Here is a 17,260-nt window from a genome sequence, read left to right as displayed (position 1 = left end):
AGCGACACTGTAGCTCGTTGCTATTGATAAAATTTGTTACATTTGCGCGTCATATCAAACTAGAAACGTTTATAAGAATAAATGAATAAATTTCAACTGTAAAATGTCGTCTATAGAATGAGTCTGCTTTCATGTTTTTACACCGATCACGTGTATTGACACTTTCCTACCACTAGATGGCAGACTAAAACGTCTACTAATGAGGACATTAAGCTGCGATAAAACCTAAAACTTAATGTCCCCATATGAGGATGCGGGGTCTCAGGAGGTCAATTAGAAGTTGAAAAATACAAACACTTATACGTGTGCAACCTTTTTTTTCAAACCCTACAACAGAGAAACGTGTACATGTTACACATATTGTAGAAAGTGTCATTCAGTGGGAAATGATAGAAAGTAAATCCTTCTTTTCCATTGTCTTTATTTCTTTCTCTGTGTGTGAGCACATGAGTGAGGTTGCATGCATAAGTGTTATGTGCTTGTACAGTACACATGTAACACATGATTTAAATCACACCGGGACAAGAACGAAGGAACGAAACACAACTGGAGTCGAATCACAAGCACAACATCAAGAGTCTCTACAAAGACTTACGACTGTTTTTGTTCAGGCGGGACTGACAGGGTGGAGGGGAGACCTCCTACGTCCAAACAAAAATTAGAGACTCTGATTTGATTTTAAAAGCATTAGTCATAGAGAGTGAAAGCACTGGCAGCAGCGGGGGATCATTTTACCCAGCCTGAGGGAAATGTGATTAACGGATCTCCAGTGGAGCCCAAAACTTTTGATTAGGTCTGTCAATGAATACGTGACACGGGGTTTAGCCTCAATCACAACAATGCATGTGGCTTTGGAGGAAAGATAAGCATTGTTTGACAATTTATGATAAGACCTATTTAAATTTGTGGTTTACATGAGTATATTACACTGAATGTGACAGAGGAAATACTACACATATTGGGGGGCTGCTGCAGCTGCACTGTGTAATGTCTTTGAAGTAAAAAACAGAAATAGCAAAATCACAGGAGAGGTTTAAATACATATACCAGGAATTATATCTTTTTGTATATAGAACTAATTATACACAGACATTTATTAACCCCACCCTGACACCTCTGCCTTCAGAAAGCCCACCCCACCCCCTTCCTTTTCAGTTCATAACAGTGCAGTTTGATCGACATGCAAGACAAAGCCCTGATCAGGCGAAGGTCAGGGCGACAGCGATCTACAATCTACGATCTACGACTTCACATCCTGCTTCTTTTTCTGGAATTTCCTGAACTGAGACTGGATGGCCACGGCAGCCTTCTCCGTCTCCGGGTTGTCCATGTCGATGTCGAAGTCCTGGGGGAGGTTGCTCTTCTTTTCATCTGGTGAGAGGAAAGAAGAAGAGTTGAGACGACTCAAGAGGAGAGGGCTTTTTGTTGCCCCCATCTGCATCAGCTGAACTTTGTTTGGGTGCTAATTAACACAAAAGTAGTGAGGGTTACGTGTCAACCATCAGCATGTTAGCGTTCTTACTATGCTCCTGCCGGCATGTTTGAATCTAGCTCATAGTTGACACATAGCTTGGCAGTGTAGTTGCATGAATGCTACCAATTATTCTTCAGTGTGTTCCATGGACAAATTCTTCTCTTAACATAGATGGGGAAATTCACCAACTGTTCATTTCCCAAGTCAATAAATTTAAGCATTTTCTCTTCTAATTCTGAAAAATACAGATAAAATGTGCTGTGCGCTACATTTACCGACCACTATAATATGTCTGTCAGGGTTAACGCTGCTGTGAATACATTTTTTGTCTAAGTAACAACCTGAAAATTTAAATTTGCTCATTGTTAGAGTTGGATAAGTTAGGTCTTTAAATCAGTAAGGTGCAATAGTCTGGTATCATTTTCTCCGTAACAGATTCATGGATTGAACAAATGTTAGTGATGGTGAAGCAAATATCTGCCCACTGAGGAGAGACACAGTTGTAGTGTTACTTTTAACCACCAAGGGCAGCAATTAAATGAAAAGAGATGAAGACTAACTGGTTGGTTACACAAATTCAGACAATGATCTGTGAACATTACACATCCATTTGTTGAACGTGCCCATGGAACCATCTGGGGAACGGATGCATAAAACTCAATTTTTTTAATACTTCCATTTTCATGGTCCTTATTACTATTCTGGTAGAACAAAAAAATGGATCTTATTTGACACTAAATGTTATGATGCTCCATGTTTTAAAAGAGATGATAAACTCAAGCAATGGAGGATGACAAATTAGCAATTATTTTACAGCTACGGTACATAACCAATTTAATTAAATCATGCAAAGAAAATTAAAGGATTATACAGAAAATCTTTTGTTTTCAGCAGTGCTGTTAAAGGATTCAGATTTTCTGATTCATGTCACAGGCATAAAAAAGGGGCCTTGACATTCAGTAAAAAGACAATACAGAAGCCCACATCGACTAACAAAACTAAAGAGGTGCACTTCATTGGACGATGGTGTCCAAGATGTCGGTTATTCTTGACAATCAGCTGTGTGTTTTATTACCCATCCACTACTTTGTTCTTACTTATACTGTAATTCAAAAAAGCTCCTGCTTGAAGACAATGAGACATACATATCATGTTTTTAAAATGTTCAGAAACACACACACATTATCAGGCCACATTCTTTGTGTTGTTGTGTCCAAACCGACAGTGGACAGGGATGTGAAGTCAGTGCTAGATGCTCAAACACACAGAGGATGTGATGAAAACAAGTGTTTCTGTTTCATGAGACGTGGCTTCAGTTCTCACTGCTATGAAACGTGTCGATGCTCCTTCCCCCAGTAATACCAAAAGGTCATTTATTCAGGCGTCATTTGTCATGCGGTGCGGTGCTCAGGTCCCTGAATGCTGACCAGCTGCGGTGCGGTGAAGGTGCGCTCCCTTACATAAAGGGTGATTTAAAAAAACAAAAAAACATCCTACTTACGTTTAGATGAAACATTTTGTTGACCTTGGAGCCCTTGGATGACAATCACAAACAAATTCATATTTCATGACTGCGCAAGCTCTCACACAAACACGCACGCGCAGCTTCCTCCTTCCTCCACAATCCCACCTGCTCCACAGGGTCGATGCCCTTTACACCACACAGGGACTCTATAAGCCAATGATTCAAATTGCCACAACGCACGATGGGATTATTTCCATGAGGGGTTTTGTGAAAGGTCACATTCAAATTGGTTTCTGTGCGATTTGAGGCAACTGAAGAGTATATGGACAAGGATTGATGACGGCCTGGTCATAACAATGCTGAGCTCACAAAAAGGTGACGTTATTGATTTCCATGCATGATGACCTTTCAGTACATCCCAACACGTTTATTCCTTATTCAGTCGACACAGACTGACAACCACTCACAGTCACATTCACACCAACGGCAGAGTTAGAATCACCAGTGAAACTAACGAGCATGTCTTTGGATGGTGTGTGGAAGCTGGACAAAACCCACACAGACACAGGGAGAACATGCAAACTCCACCCAGAAAAGCCCCAGATCCTTCTTGCTGTGAGGCATCTGTGCTAACCACCACACCAACCCCAGCTAGCTAATAATGAGCAATCCAAGTCTAACATCAGTCTGCCCAGCTATAGTTTGTCAATAAGTATAGAATCCTAAACCTATTATCCTTCACTTCCCTGCCCCGATGTATTCATGCATATGAATTCATATCCTGCAACTCCTCTTTTTCCAAAACAAAGGAAACCCACAAAAAAAAGCTAAAAAAAAAAAAAAAATGGGCAAATGTCAAACGAATGCAATTCACACATCTATCAAATTCAATTATGCCTTCTAAAATCCCTCCTGATTGCAGCTGCGATGTTTCCCTCTGGGCTGAGCGCAAGCCTCAACACACTTCATCTTCCCAGAAGTTGGGACGGAAATCCATTTCAGCACGGGGTCTTCACAGTGTTATCAGCAGTCCCAGAGAGAGAGAGGAGAGGTGACGCATGATCTCCAGGTACATGGAGGATGCTTTATGTGCTAAATGGGGCTACAGAGCCACTGAGCTGTGAATGGGTTGCTATTAACCTGCTGCATCCATTGTGCGAAGAGAAAGTTGACTTCAAGGAGCGGGGGAGATTACATTGTGTGATTCCTCCGTGTATCGTATCGTATGCGGCCATGGAAGCTAATTCAGTGAATGTGCAGAGTGCAAAAAGCAATTAAAAGATTTATAGTATCTTCTTGCAGGGCTGAGCCAAGAAACCCAGCGGCTGTAACTGTTGAATGCGTACTGATGACAATATATACGTAGATAATAAACTTAGGATCTGGTAATCCTGCACACCACAGAGGACATGTCAGACGGATCGTCATTCGTCTCACCTGAGCAAGGTCATGAAAAAACCCATTAAATGGTGTGAGGTTCATTAGAAACCAGCCTTTGTTCTTGCATGCTCATCTTGTCATGATGGTAGCTCTGCACTTAGCACCATTTACGAATCACAAAGGATCCTGCAAGTGCAGCAAGTCCAGTTTGACTGTTTATAAGTCAAGGAAACAGAGGAAACCAGAAACGGTAGAGGTGTTTCTTACATGAAAGGAGAACAGACATAAAAAATAAAATTCAGCCAAAGTCAGAAGACCTGGAGGTGTCCGCCGTGAAGACACTGTCACCATATAACGTCTGCAGAGGCCGACGGGACAAACACTTCAGACAGCAAATGATTTTCTTCTACTTATGAAGATTTTAAATTCTTAAGCTTTAGGTTCTCTATTCATATTTCTATGCAGTTCTATCTATATTATAACTGTTATAATCCTAGTAATTAAAGCTGACACTTTAATGTAGAACCCAATTTATTGCAATGTGACTATGAGGAGTAAAACTACATGTGACACATAAATGCTATATATCAGTGTATTTACTGACATTGTGTATTTAATTTTATGATACTTGCTCTCAACTAGTCACTGCTAAATTGAAAGCTGCAGTTAATAGCTACTTAGACTATCATATTAAATGCCTATAACGTGTATATAAAATTAGTTTAAGATTAATAAAATTTAAAAAGTCAGTCAGCAGCTTATGATGCATGCAGCAGTAATGATAATTGTATTTTAAAACGGGGGCAAAGCTCCTTTCAGCTTTATAATGTTGGTTAGGGCTCAGACTGACTGTAACTTGCACAATATAATAATTTGAAGTGCTCAGCTATAGCACTGTTCCATTGCCACGTGTAAAACACAGGCTGTGTCTGCACCACATGGGGAAAACTGCACGTTGCTCACAATCTGCATCATGTCTCTACTCGGCTGCGCTTCTTAGACTGAACCTGATGGTTAGAAACATACCTTGGCCAGCAGGTGGTTTGCTGTTTCCAGTCGTCGCTCCAGGTGCTTGTCTCTGTGATGTAAAAGAGAAGAATATGATCACTCATTTTTTCAGAAAAAAACACACATCTGAATGGATGACTACTGCAAATGTTGCTTCTTTTTTTTTTTGTTTTATTATTATTTTCTTCTTATTTATTATATTATATATGAAGTTTAAGACTTTTTTTGACAGGATTTGGTGTGTTTTATTCTCATACACAGAAAGCATGATTGGAGGTAAACTGCAGACTAAACCCTGCCTGACTGAACATGTTACAGGACAGTTTCTGCCTCTGTGTGAGGGGAGTCGGGATGAGATATGTTGATCTATAATCCATGTTTCTGCAGCAGAGGCACGCTCCCTCTGCCTGCTCTAACAGCTCCCAACTGTTCTCCCCTGACAGGCTGGTGCTGCTCTGCAACATTACCAGGCGCACACAGCTCCCAAACTAAGACGTCTTCCAAATGCACAGACGCCGGCGTGCGCCAGAGAGGTGGTTCACTTCGGCTGCGACATCTACATCTCGGATTTGTTTGCATCACGCTGAGCGTCAGCGAGTTCACCGAGATACAAGAGCTTAATCCATACAGCTGAACGTGGTGGGTGTGATTTGATTTAGTGCTCATCTGCCCAGCAGAGACTCTCCATCTTGCCTGGTTCAGCCTGAATTATTAATCCTGCGCTTTCAATGAATCCCAAATGTCAAAGCAGTTTTGATGTGTGCGAGTCAAAGATTTCCCTTTTAATGCCCCCAATGCATCGTCACAAGAGCTAGGGGAAGAAAAGCTCGTTTGGTATTGTGGCCACCTGTTTTTCTGTTCACATGTAGAAATCTAAGTCAACGCCGCTGGGAATCCCGTTTGATTGTGCTCTGGTATTAGTTGGGGCAGGAGAGATGCAACACAGTGATGGTGCCATACATCACATCTCTCACCCACCACAAGTGGGCGTGCAGCCAGACAGCCTGAGTGGACATCCAGGAGACGAGCGACAATAATGTTTGAGGGATTATCTGGATGAAGAATGGAGAAATCAAGACAAACGCACACAGCTGAACTCAACACTCGACCTGGGTGGTCGTCGCAATCATTTGACTCAATTTTCCTAGCTTCTTTTCGTGTCCTTTACTTGGGTTTCTCTTTCTTCCTTTTTGCCATCTTACACTCTTATCAGATGGACCATATAGCTTGAGACTCACCTACAGATATGGGCAAAGCTGCTCCAAGGTGTTAAACTTCCACCACAGTAGGCCACATTTCAGCTGTAAAATATTCAGCCACCATGAAGAAAGAGGCTGTTTTTGTGTCTATATGGGTTAGTGAGAATAATTCTGTCTGCATTAGTGACAATTAGCCTTACTGACTCAATAAGATGGAGGTGAAACATGCGGACGGTTGATATATTCTTTTCATTAAGGACATCCACAATAAGAAACTTGTATAGTGAGCTGAAGTGGTTGGTGAAATATTAAATTATACTTAGAAAAATGTGCCCATTTCTCTCATATACCTCTCATTCTTCCTTTCACATTACTCTATTTATCTTGGTGCCTGGATGCAATCAGAACTTATGAAACAACTCCAGTCCTAATGTACAAAACCCTTCACACTTTCCCCACGTTATTCCCCTTTCTGCTAGCGTTTTCCTCTCCACTGGCAGAGTCATCTTTCTAATTTCAGCTCACTGTTTGCTTTACCGCGCCGAACAGAAGAAGAGGAAACATTTGCAACCTCATGTGAGGACTTTCAGGAGGAATTAATTAATTTCAGGGCGTCTTTGCTTGAGCTGGGCGCTGCCTGATTCCCATCACTTGAGGAAGAACAGTCACTTTGTTTGACTGCAGCGCTTTGAACAAACGACCAAAACTCTGGTAGGAACGTAAAACGAGAAGAAATAAAGAGGAGCTGCAGCAGTGCTGGTGTCTGCACTTTTCATTTTTAAATCCAATGTTATATAGAACATCACAACTGATGTGTGAGGTGGTGTACAGCTGGTTGATGTGTTCAATGTTCCTGTATTTATCTAGTGTTGCTCAACTACAGTTGACAGTGTCTTGATCGAGGATCCCTGGTTAGTGTCTTTGTTAATTGTAAACTGACAATTGTTTTATCCTCTGTTATATCTGCACATTGCAGTCCATTTGTCTCATTGCATCATAAATACCTGCATTCTGTCGTCATATATTAGAAAGAATACTGTACATTTTGAATCACTCTATGATCTCTATGTAAGAACTAGGGACAAGAGTTAAGCTAGCTATAATCTCTGTGCGACACATCCATGTCATGCCCTGTTTCAGAACTAAATGCAAACCTAAATGCATAAAATGCATTGTCAAACCAGTAGAAGAAAATCAATTAATTATTTCTGTCAGAGATAAATGTTGGTCAGAGGTATTATACAAAGAGAGAGTGCATCAGTGACAAAAGGCAGGACTGTTAATGTGACTTAAATAGGTCAAAGACCTAGAATAATAAGGAGTGAGAAGAAACAATTCAGACGGACAAGTGCAAGCATGAGCTGTCTTTGTAGCACCTCTGAACTCCTGTGGTTGTCCAGTTTTCATTAACCCTCACACCTCTCAACTGTGACCTTGACTTCAAGGATCACACATGACACTCAAGCTGGCAGGGGGACAGGGAAACCTGCTATCACAATTAATAACACTGGCAAATGAGCCAGGAGGTTTTGTTTTATATAAATACAAGAACTGGAGTAAAGTGCCACGCTTACAAATGTTTCACAGATGATTTGAACAGTAGTTGGAGGTACGACGAATTATCGGAAAGATGAGACCCATCAATGCTAAGCTTTTCAGGCAGGTTCCTCTGAACTCTCAAAGCACCTAAGACAGAAAACTCTTTCATTCTGTATTTGAGAGTAGTCAGTCGGGACCTAAATATTTTTAATCTAGGCTTTGAAACAGTGAGTAAGAACCCGCTGGGCTCACACTGGGTTGAAGGATGTGTAATGTAACAACATGCCAGAGCTATCCATGTGTTAAATGTACACGAAAAGCGGTAGTTATTATAAAAATGGCACCATTGTATCTGCCAAAACCACACAGCCCCCACAACAGGAGTTTTTTCCACAAATCAATTTTGCAGTATGGTGAGTGGTAAGAAACAAAGAGGAGATGATGCCACGTCAATAATTACAGTGAACTACTGAGAAGCTGAGAAGAATATACAGGATTCAGCTGTCTGATAAGTACTGTATTATAATTAAACATGTAGCATGTAGTAACACTATGTAATCTGTATTTGGCTGGCTTATTCGGTTTAATAATAAAATTTATATACTTTGTTTACTTTTTATTGCTAGCAGCTATGCATTTGCTCTTTGAAATGCTCCTTCATAGGAGAAGGTACGATTGGTCGGGACAAGTTGTTAAATGAGAGATGTCATACAGACTGTATGACTGTACTTAATGGCCTCTGGTTTGAGATGTGCAAATAGAACTTCATATGGGATTTGTTTGTGCATAATATGTCCTATAGAAGCCTGTCAGCAGAAAACAACAAAGGGCAGGGGACTAAGCCTTGGGGAACTCCACAGTAGGCAGCAGAGTCCTGGATACGTTCAGTTTGATAAGTATGATCAGAATCAGTTTTTGGGAGGTGTCTCTGAGGCCAACCCAGTTCTCAAGGCGATTAAATAGACTAGCTCAGGCTGGAGTATCATCTGGTCACATGGGCACTGGTTATGTTTATTAAGGGATTCATTAGGGTTCCTCATGTGGGCATCATGGATAACATATCTGTCCAATTCTATGGTATTTATTCACACACACACACACATATACTGACATGGCCTTAATTAAACCTTAATTAATGCCTTTCATGCTTTGTATCTTTCGCCTGTAATGAGCTTAACTGTGTATTAAACATTTCGCTTTCAGCATCTGCTGTAATAGATATGTTAACTGTTATTGTCATTACCCTAGACTGCAGCACAAATATTAAGACAAATGTTCAGCAGCAGGTACTCTTTCAGTCCCGCCAAACAGCACAGCTCCTCATCAGGAAGCTGGTCGAGAAGAGTCTCAAATGCTTTCAGGATAAACAAGGAGCCTAACGCTGGGCTGCCGGCTGGTGTTTGAGCAGGGCTCGTGTACAGCTTGTGCAGACATGTCATGCTGTCACAGTCCCTGAGGTGGAACCATGAAGCTATTCTGCTACCAAGTCCCATATGCTGGAGACAGAGGGAGCTTGACAAACGGATGACAGTGATGATAATTACATCGCTAATTATGTTGTCCTTCTGTATAGTCTACAGTGTGTGCCACTCTGTTTGCAGTGGTTGGCTAACAATGTACAAAGCTTGATAAACACTAGAAATCTGTTGCCCTTGATCGCCTTCATCAGTGTGATCTAGCACAGTTAAATGTTTGTCTGGAGTTCAGAGACCATACCTACTTCCCCACCCACATGTTTTTTTGTGGCCCAAAGTTGGTCTAGAACCTCTGTGTTGGAAACTGATTATGCTCTTGCAAAAATCTGCCAGGCTAGTCAAATAGTTTGTGTGAGCTTTTTCTGGTGATGGACAGAAAGGTAACAGTAACTGTGGGTCTTTTTTACGCCAAAGCTGGTGTATCTGAGTTCAGTGCTCAGCTACATTGATCAGGCATAACATTGTGACCACAATTGTAATATTGTGAAGGTTTCAGGTTTGAAGTTAGACAGTAATGTAAATTAAGATCAAGGAATATCCATCCACATTACATATTACATACACATATACATTCTGTACATATAACACATAAATTATTTTACATGTCTATTTTTCTGTGTAGTTTTCCTCCAGGTGATCCAGATGTTCTACTTGAGATGAAGAACTGGACTATCAGGACTTCTCATCTGAGCAGAGAACACTTTGAAAGTCATCACTCCATCACCGATTTTTATTACAGCCCAGATGTGTTAACTTTAGTGCTGATGTTTTGAACTCTATTTATTTATTTATTTTTTTAAATTAAAGAGATTAATCTCTAAATCTAAATAACTGTATTTAATGTATTATATATTATATTTTACTCAGGACAAATGGCATCAAACTGGGAGCGAGGCCACCGTATTAGCCGACTGATAGCACCTGGAGAGCGATTAGCCTAGCTCAGTAGCCTGAGCTAACCCGGTAGTTGTTTCTAAACCGTGTTTGTGTGTGTCTCTTTGTCAGGCTGCATCCTGCTGAGGATACATTATTATTATTAATGGTATTACAATTTTGCCGCACTTTGTGCGGGTGTTTCTGTGCTGGGTCTTAGAGGTACAGTATACTGTATCTTGAGCATCCATCTTTTACAGTGACATACAGGGGTTGAAATAAATTGTAATCAACAGGTTTTGTGTTGGGTGCATTGTTGCATCTACCTAGTTTAGTTTATTTAATTAAATTTTCTTTGCAGTTTCCTGTTTTGAGCATCTATTGGTGCAGTGTGCATCTATACAGGTGAATTACATACAGACACAGCAGATTAGTTTTCAGTATCGGCAGAAGTTCAATTTTGAATCCAAGGATGATGTGTTCATGTGCCTCTTCTAAATATTAGTTTTTCTGGAAAATGCTCACACAAGTCATGTTGTCTAAAATTCTACACAGGCATGAAGGGTTTGTGTGGACATGGAGGGAACACACAAAATAAATAAATCACCTCGCCTGGCTGTGGGGGGGTTATTTTTGGTTCTTATGGCAATTCGGACTCCCCAGAGAGACGCCATGTTGCACTCAAGATCTATTAACAATTTAACGAGGAGACAGCAAAAGTAGGTCACAGACAGCTCAACCCAGCACCGTTACAACTAGATAGATGCCTCCCCACCACCAGGCTGGAAGCGGATGACAGCGTGGAGTGACACCGCTGAGCAATGATTGACTGAAAGAATAGGAGGATGACACAAAGATGGACAAAAAAATGAAGACATCTAGCGTCATCCTAGTGAAAAACAAGCTGCTTTTGGGAGCGCTTTCATTTACGTAACCTACTGTAGAGGATGTCACTCTGAGATATTTGCAGCTCAGGTAAAAATAGAACTTTGTTGGTGATCAAAAACATCAGCAGTTAGGCATCAAAAAACACTCGGAGGAAACAGGCTGGCTACACCAAACACTAACCAAACCAGTAGAAATGTTAAATACTAGCAAGTCAGCAGACTGGTAATTAGATCATAACGTTTACCATCTTAGTTTAGTATGTTAGCATGCTAATGAGTTACTAGTTGATGGGAATGCCACCAGGAATTTGATATGACCTGATGATGGTGTGATGATGAAATGGAAAAGGAAAGTTATTACTCCTCACCCTGCAGGCAACACGAAATAAATTAAGTTTTTATTCAAAATGCAAAATATTGCAAAATATTAAACGCAGGCGGTGGTCCAGCCAATCTCCAAATGAGTTCGGAAAACCTGATGGAAATATTTTCTGTGTTGCTACTTACACCATAAGATGTTTCAAGCACATAGGTAATGATGAAATCATGTCTTTAAATCAGTAAAAAAAATTTAAAAAATCATATTTTGGTGAGGTTGAAAGTGGTGGGATGACCCTCATGGCCATATTACTTAAATTAACACTTGTATATTTACACTTTGTAGCTTCAGAAATGTCATGTTGTTTCCAACAAATCATTCTTTAATTTAATGCAAATACAAACTTAGACATTTAAAAAGATAATTTAGATAAATTCCATGCATTAAACTGGAGTAGTAAAAATCAAACATAAAATATACTTTAGATTTATCATGGAGGGGCCAAAGCCTGGTTAGACGTGGGACATGTGCCCTGTTTCTCTGGGCCTTAGTGTATATATTTCATGAGCAAGGGGACTATACACAATGCAGAAATCAATGGTGTTTGATTACAACACGCAAATAAGAAAATACCATATTATAGGCTAAGCTCTGATAGTGTCCAGCCATGCAGATTTGTTGGTTTTGTGATATTGATCTTATTGTTTCTACCAAAATACAATCAAAGTGACTGGGAGTCTGTTAAAGAGTTAGTTAAAAAATGTGACTATTCCTATCTTGAAAAGGAGGGGCCTTTCAATTACATAAAAATAAAACACACTTTATTACAAAACTGTATGAAAACAGCGTGGAACAGCACACACCTGGGATCCAACACAATACATATAAATATATAGATTTGGTGTAGACTGGATAAAACATGGCGACTAAGAAGTGTAAAATGTGTGCAGAAAAAAAATTAAAATGTGGAAGTGGAATGAAGTTCGCCACGTGTACACATTTGAGTAAAAACTAATTGTAATGGTTATATTTTTTAACTTGATGGGTCATTTAACACAAAGCAAGTACACTACACACACAGCACACTGGACAATATCCCCCCTTCTCCTTTTTAAAAAGCAATTTTAAACATTCATGAGGAAAATAAACAACACTGCTCTGTTCGCACAACGTGGACTGTAATCTATCTGCAGAACATTCAGTGGAAATTAAGAAAGTCAGCTTGTGTTTGTACCTGCTCACAGAGGAACTGTGGTGCTACAGTTTAGTGAGAAGGTATTGTTTTCACTTTAAATTGCATGAAGGGGTTTAATAGATTATATACAGTAAAAGAGGAATTAAAGGTATTTTAATTTTCTAATTCTTGTTACAAACGTACAAAGCTGGACTCATGGATGATGTGATGGTTTTACCTCTTCACAGATAAACTATCTGACTTCTCCCTCCTTTCTGCAAGTGGCTGCGTGTAATACTGCAGATTTAATCAGGCAGTGGTCTCAAGTGTATTATAAGGCAGAATGTGACTGTTAACACCTCCCCCTTTGAAGGATTATGTGCAATTCCCCCGAGGAATGATGTGTGACATTTTAAGAGCCTGGGGGTGAACCTTTCCGTAAGGGTCTGTGCGGAACCTGATAATGCTACTGTAGCACTGATGACGTTTTAGCAGTTTAAGCGCAATCTGCTCCGTTTTCCCCCGCGTTGACCACTGACAGCCCACTCCTCAGTTGCTGATGTTTGTCATTTTCTACTTGCGAAGCCCAGTAAGGGTCTTGATTACGCACGCGAAGGAACCTTGAAAGCCTGCCGACAGTTCAGATGGATTACAGATTATTTCTGAGTAATCTCTGTTCATTGTTGAAAGCAGGGATTAGAGGTGGGTTTACATGCCACACAACAAATCACGGAGAATTGATTAAAATGTGCTCATGTTTATGGTCAGTGTGTGAGGGGGAAAAAAACATCACATTACATTAAGACAAATTATCTTTGAACGTTTCCTCCTGAGTTGCAGAGGCATTACTTTTTCTTTTTTAATCACCACTTTGGTCCTGATCTCAATCACTTTGTCTGTCTTAAGTCAGCAAAAAGGATTTTTAAGGAAAATCCATCGCTGACTGCTTTTTCCCCCACTCAGCTTGTAGTCCTTTTTACACTGATCAGCAACTTTTAACACTCTTATCTCATTAGTTTTATAAAAGGCGCTCCAGTCCACTTTGGATGATGAAACAAATGGCTTTGCCAAGTAACCGCCACTCTCAGTGTAATTAAAATATAGGGTAGGTGAACGCAGCAAGACACCACTTAAATGTTGATGCATTGATTGAAGAGACCGGCCATCACTAAGACAGGACACCCCCTTTCATACTGCACGTGGCCATCTTTCAGCAATTGCATTTCCAAACTGATGTTAAATAGATGACAAAAGAATTGCCATTTAATGGCTCAACCCACCGTACTCAACCTGATTTATCTCCACAAAAACAACTTTACATTCGGTCAAATCCTACAAAATTTAATGTCAGCCAGCACTTAAGCACAATTTCCTGCAATTAACCAGCAGCAGAATTATAGAGACATATAAAGAATAATCCTGTTTCTACTTCTGACTGCAGTGCCGATTGCATCCGCGCTCAGCAGCTTGAGCTTTCCACTAAAAGCTCTTACGCGCTACAGCGTTTGACACCGAATAATGTGTCAGTCATACTAATGGAGCAGGAACGCGACCGTGTCAGAGGTTTGAAAATTAGCGGATAAACCCAATTTGGTTGCGACTTGTGTCACATTTATTTGTAGTTTTGGACTTCTTCCTGTTCCAGCGCTAAGTTAATGTGATGATATTTGGAAATATGGTGACATCGCTGCGACGAAGTGAGCTGTCAGACACTGTAACAGTCTACAGACGGAGTTTCCTGTACAATGAGGAATAATTCATGTCTGTGGGGTAGGGAGCAGAAGAGATAAAAGTTTCCTTCTTTCCAAACGTAAACGCAAAAAAAAACATGAAATTATTTATTACTATTTCAACTGTGGGCCTAAGGCCAAAACAGAAAACAAAAATTGTATCTTTTGTCATTAGATTTCAGCTGAAGCTCAGTTTCATTTGACTGTTTAAAATGTCCCACTACTTGTGTTTGCAGACTTCACTATAGCAACAGTAGTCAGACCTCAGTATCAGGATGGTCAAACTTATGAGAAGGAGTCCATGCTCTTATACAACGTCTATATAAAAAGCCTTTTTGATCTGTAGTATCCCAGCATCGGGTTCATGCGAAGTTGTCAATCACTAAAAAGATAAACTTCCGCATTTAATCAAGACGCCCGGCCTGTGGCCCCTAGAGTCTGTTCTGCCGCTCACTCTCCATGTGACTGAAGCGAATTGAATGCAGCTAAGAGACCCTGACATCCACACAGCCCAGTACTCTAAGTAATGGTACATTTAAACCACTCACCGCTCACCACAGCTTGCCTGGTGCTTGTGGACGCTGCCAAAGATGAATCAGACCAGGTCAGAAAAAGACTGCAGAGGCTCCTTATGGCCTCATTTCTTCACATAGCACAATGTAAAAGTTAATATGACAGTGATATTGATTTTAAAATGCTACGAATCCAACGGTGGGCTAGTGTGAGTGCTCTCTGGCTGTGAAGCAGTTTGCACTGCGGTAATGCAGTTCCAATGCATTTATCAATAATACACTACCTGTGTTTGATATTAATGATCAAGAGCCCCAGGAGAGGTCACTCTTAGATAACAAAGTAAAGACTTGAAAACATGCAGCGAATGCTTTTAAGGTCTCTCTTTCTCTCTCGCCTCGGCACAGGTCAACTAGACAACTTAATGATTCAAAAGAGACAATAAATCTCCTCTGTCAGGGCGCCTGATCCTGATGACCATTAAAACTTTGTGGGAGTCCGGACAGAATAAACTGGGGGGGAAATAGGAGTAGAGTGTGGAGGTAGATGGAACCCGGCATTGATTTTTATTTAATTATTCATTCAGCGCAACATACTCCTATCCAGGCCTCGGCTCTTCACAGACACACGAATCCATCACTGACACGAGACACAACTAAATTTCCTGACTTTCGCGCTGTGCGATGTCTTATTTACGAGACCCCAGCTTCTCGCTCTTTAAACAGCACAGAAGACAGAAAGGGGGAGTCAACAGTGTGACTGTAATGTGTGCGCGCGCGTGTGTGTGTGACACTGTGCTAAAAGACATCACACGTCTGCAATAAAAGATTCATAGAGACGGAAGTGACAGAGGGTGGTTTGAACCGTTTACATGTTGTGGGAGCACTGACAAAGGGGCAATACTCTGAACACATCCTGAATCCAAAATCTGTTTGATCCACCTAATAAACCTATAGTGGACCCCACTCTGAAGCTTTGAGGGTGAAAGTATGTGACAGGAGACAAATTAAAAGCAGGTTTCTACCGTATGAATTGTAAACCACTTTGTTGGTATGAACCAGCCCGTGATGAGGTCTTGTTGGAGGCTGTGCTCCCCTGTGTCCACAGTGAGAATGTTTTATTTCTCTGGACTCGCAGCTAGCCCTGAATAATTCAGTGACTGTAGGATGTGCTCTTTGCCCCGTGGAGCTCCTTTCTTCTAACCTCCACTGTGACATTATGAGGCTCATCGGCTCTATCAAGTCCACATGCGAGTTCAGACCGGTAAAATGATGCGTGGACTGACCGTGTAGGTCAGCGCTGCCTCTCATCCATCCAGCCTGAATAAAATGCTGGACTGAGCTTGATTTTGAAATGTCAAAGTTAGGACGCTGTGCATTCATGAGGAACTTCAAGAGTCCCGTGGGACTGGCTGTCATATTCTCACTGCAGAAGTGATTGATCATCTGCAGGTTATGTGTAGAAAATATAGTCTATATATATATTATCATTATTACAAGGAGGAGGAGGAGCAGTAGTAGTAGTAGTCATAGTAGTAACCCTTTATGAGCAGCAGTTTTAATCCAGAACAGTTGGTTGTTGTCAAAAGTGAAAATTTAGGTAAGTATGAGTACATATAAAAGAAAATGTCTCACTTTAGCAAGTAAACACGTGCCATTTGTTCTTTACTCAAAAATAAAATATCGACGATTGCGCTATTCGCAATTTGGACAAAGCGCAGCGCTCAGACCGTCCTTTATTTCGGCTGCTATGTTAACTTTACGCCCAAGTGTCGAAATATAAGACTTGTTGAAGCTGCTGTAAGTGATGCTTCAGATACAGAAAATCAGGTTTGCATCCCACAAAGAGGCACCTACCTCGCTCATGGCTGCGCCGTGCGTATATGAGAGTGGATCCTGTGTTGTCTGTGTTGCGCGCCGCCTCCTCTGAAGATACAGTCCTGTTGAAGCTCTGGCTGCTGCGCGCAAACACCGGCTGCTTTTATAGCGCAGCTAGTCCCGCTCTCCTCACCACATTTCCATGAAACCAATGGGCTCAGGCAGGCTCCCCTCGTCTCCAGCTCTAGAACTGCAAACCAGCCTTCACATTTCCAACCCACTGCCACGTGTTTGTCTTGTTTTTGGTTTCTGGGTGGACGGAAATGCAACCAAAATAATAATGAGATGAGAGGAAGTTAATGTGGGCTAATTGGCTACTAGACTACTGCGCCATCAACACTGGGTCTGTA

At 40.9% G+C, this 17,260-nt stretch overlaps 1 protein-coding gene across 1 annotated transcript; it reads right to left on the bottom strand.

Annotated features, from left to right (window-relative positions):
* Positions 1-401: 401 nt before the first annotated feature.
* On the bottom strand, positions 402-17,120 carry pcp4a (Purkinje cell protein 4a). The gene is made up of 4 exons (XM_047606096.1): positions 16,890-17,120; positions 5,346-5,397; positions 2,976-3,008; positions 402-1,371 (listed from the first exon to the last, which is right to left on the bottom strand). The coding sequence occupies exons 1-4, from the start codon at positions 16,896-16,898 to the stop codon at positions 1,241-1,243; spliced, it is 225 nt and encodes a 74-aa protein (XP_047462052.1). The 5' UTR covers positions 16,899-17,120; the 3' UTR covers positions 402-1,240.
* Positions 17,121-17,260: the final 140 nt, after the last annotated feature.

The sequence above is a fragment of the Mugil cephalus genome, chromosome 15 (genome assembly GCF_022458985.1).
Source record: "Mugil cephalus isolate CIBA_MC_2020 chromosome 15, CIBA_Mcephalus_1.1, whole genome shotgun sequence".
NCBI classification, from domain to species: Eukaryota; Metazoa; Chordata; class Actinopteri; order Mugiliformes; family Mugilidae; genus Mugil; species Mugil cephalus.
Note: the sequence above shows the minus strand (reverse complement) of the source record. Positions and strands in the feature narration are given on the sequence as shown.

Coding starts and splice junctions, on each gene's coding strand:
- pcp4a (XM_047606096.1), bottom strand. Junction 3,009..5,345: donor CAAACCACCTGCTGGCCAAG/GTATGTTTCTAA, acceptor TTGTCATCCAAG/GGCTCCAAGGTCAACAAAAT. Junction 1,372..2,975: donor ACAAAATGTTTCATCTAAAC/GTAAGTAGGATG, acceptor TCCTCTCACCAG/ATGAAAAGAAGAGCAACCTC.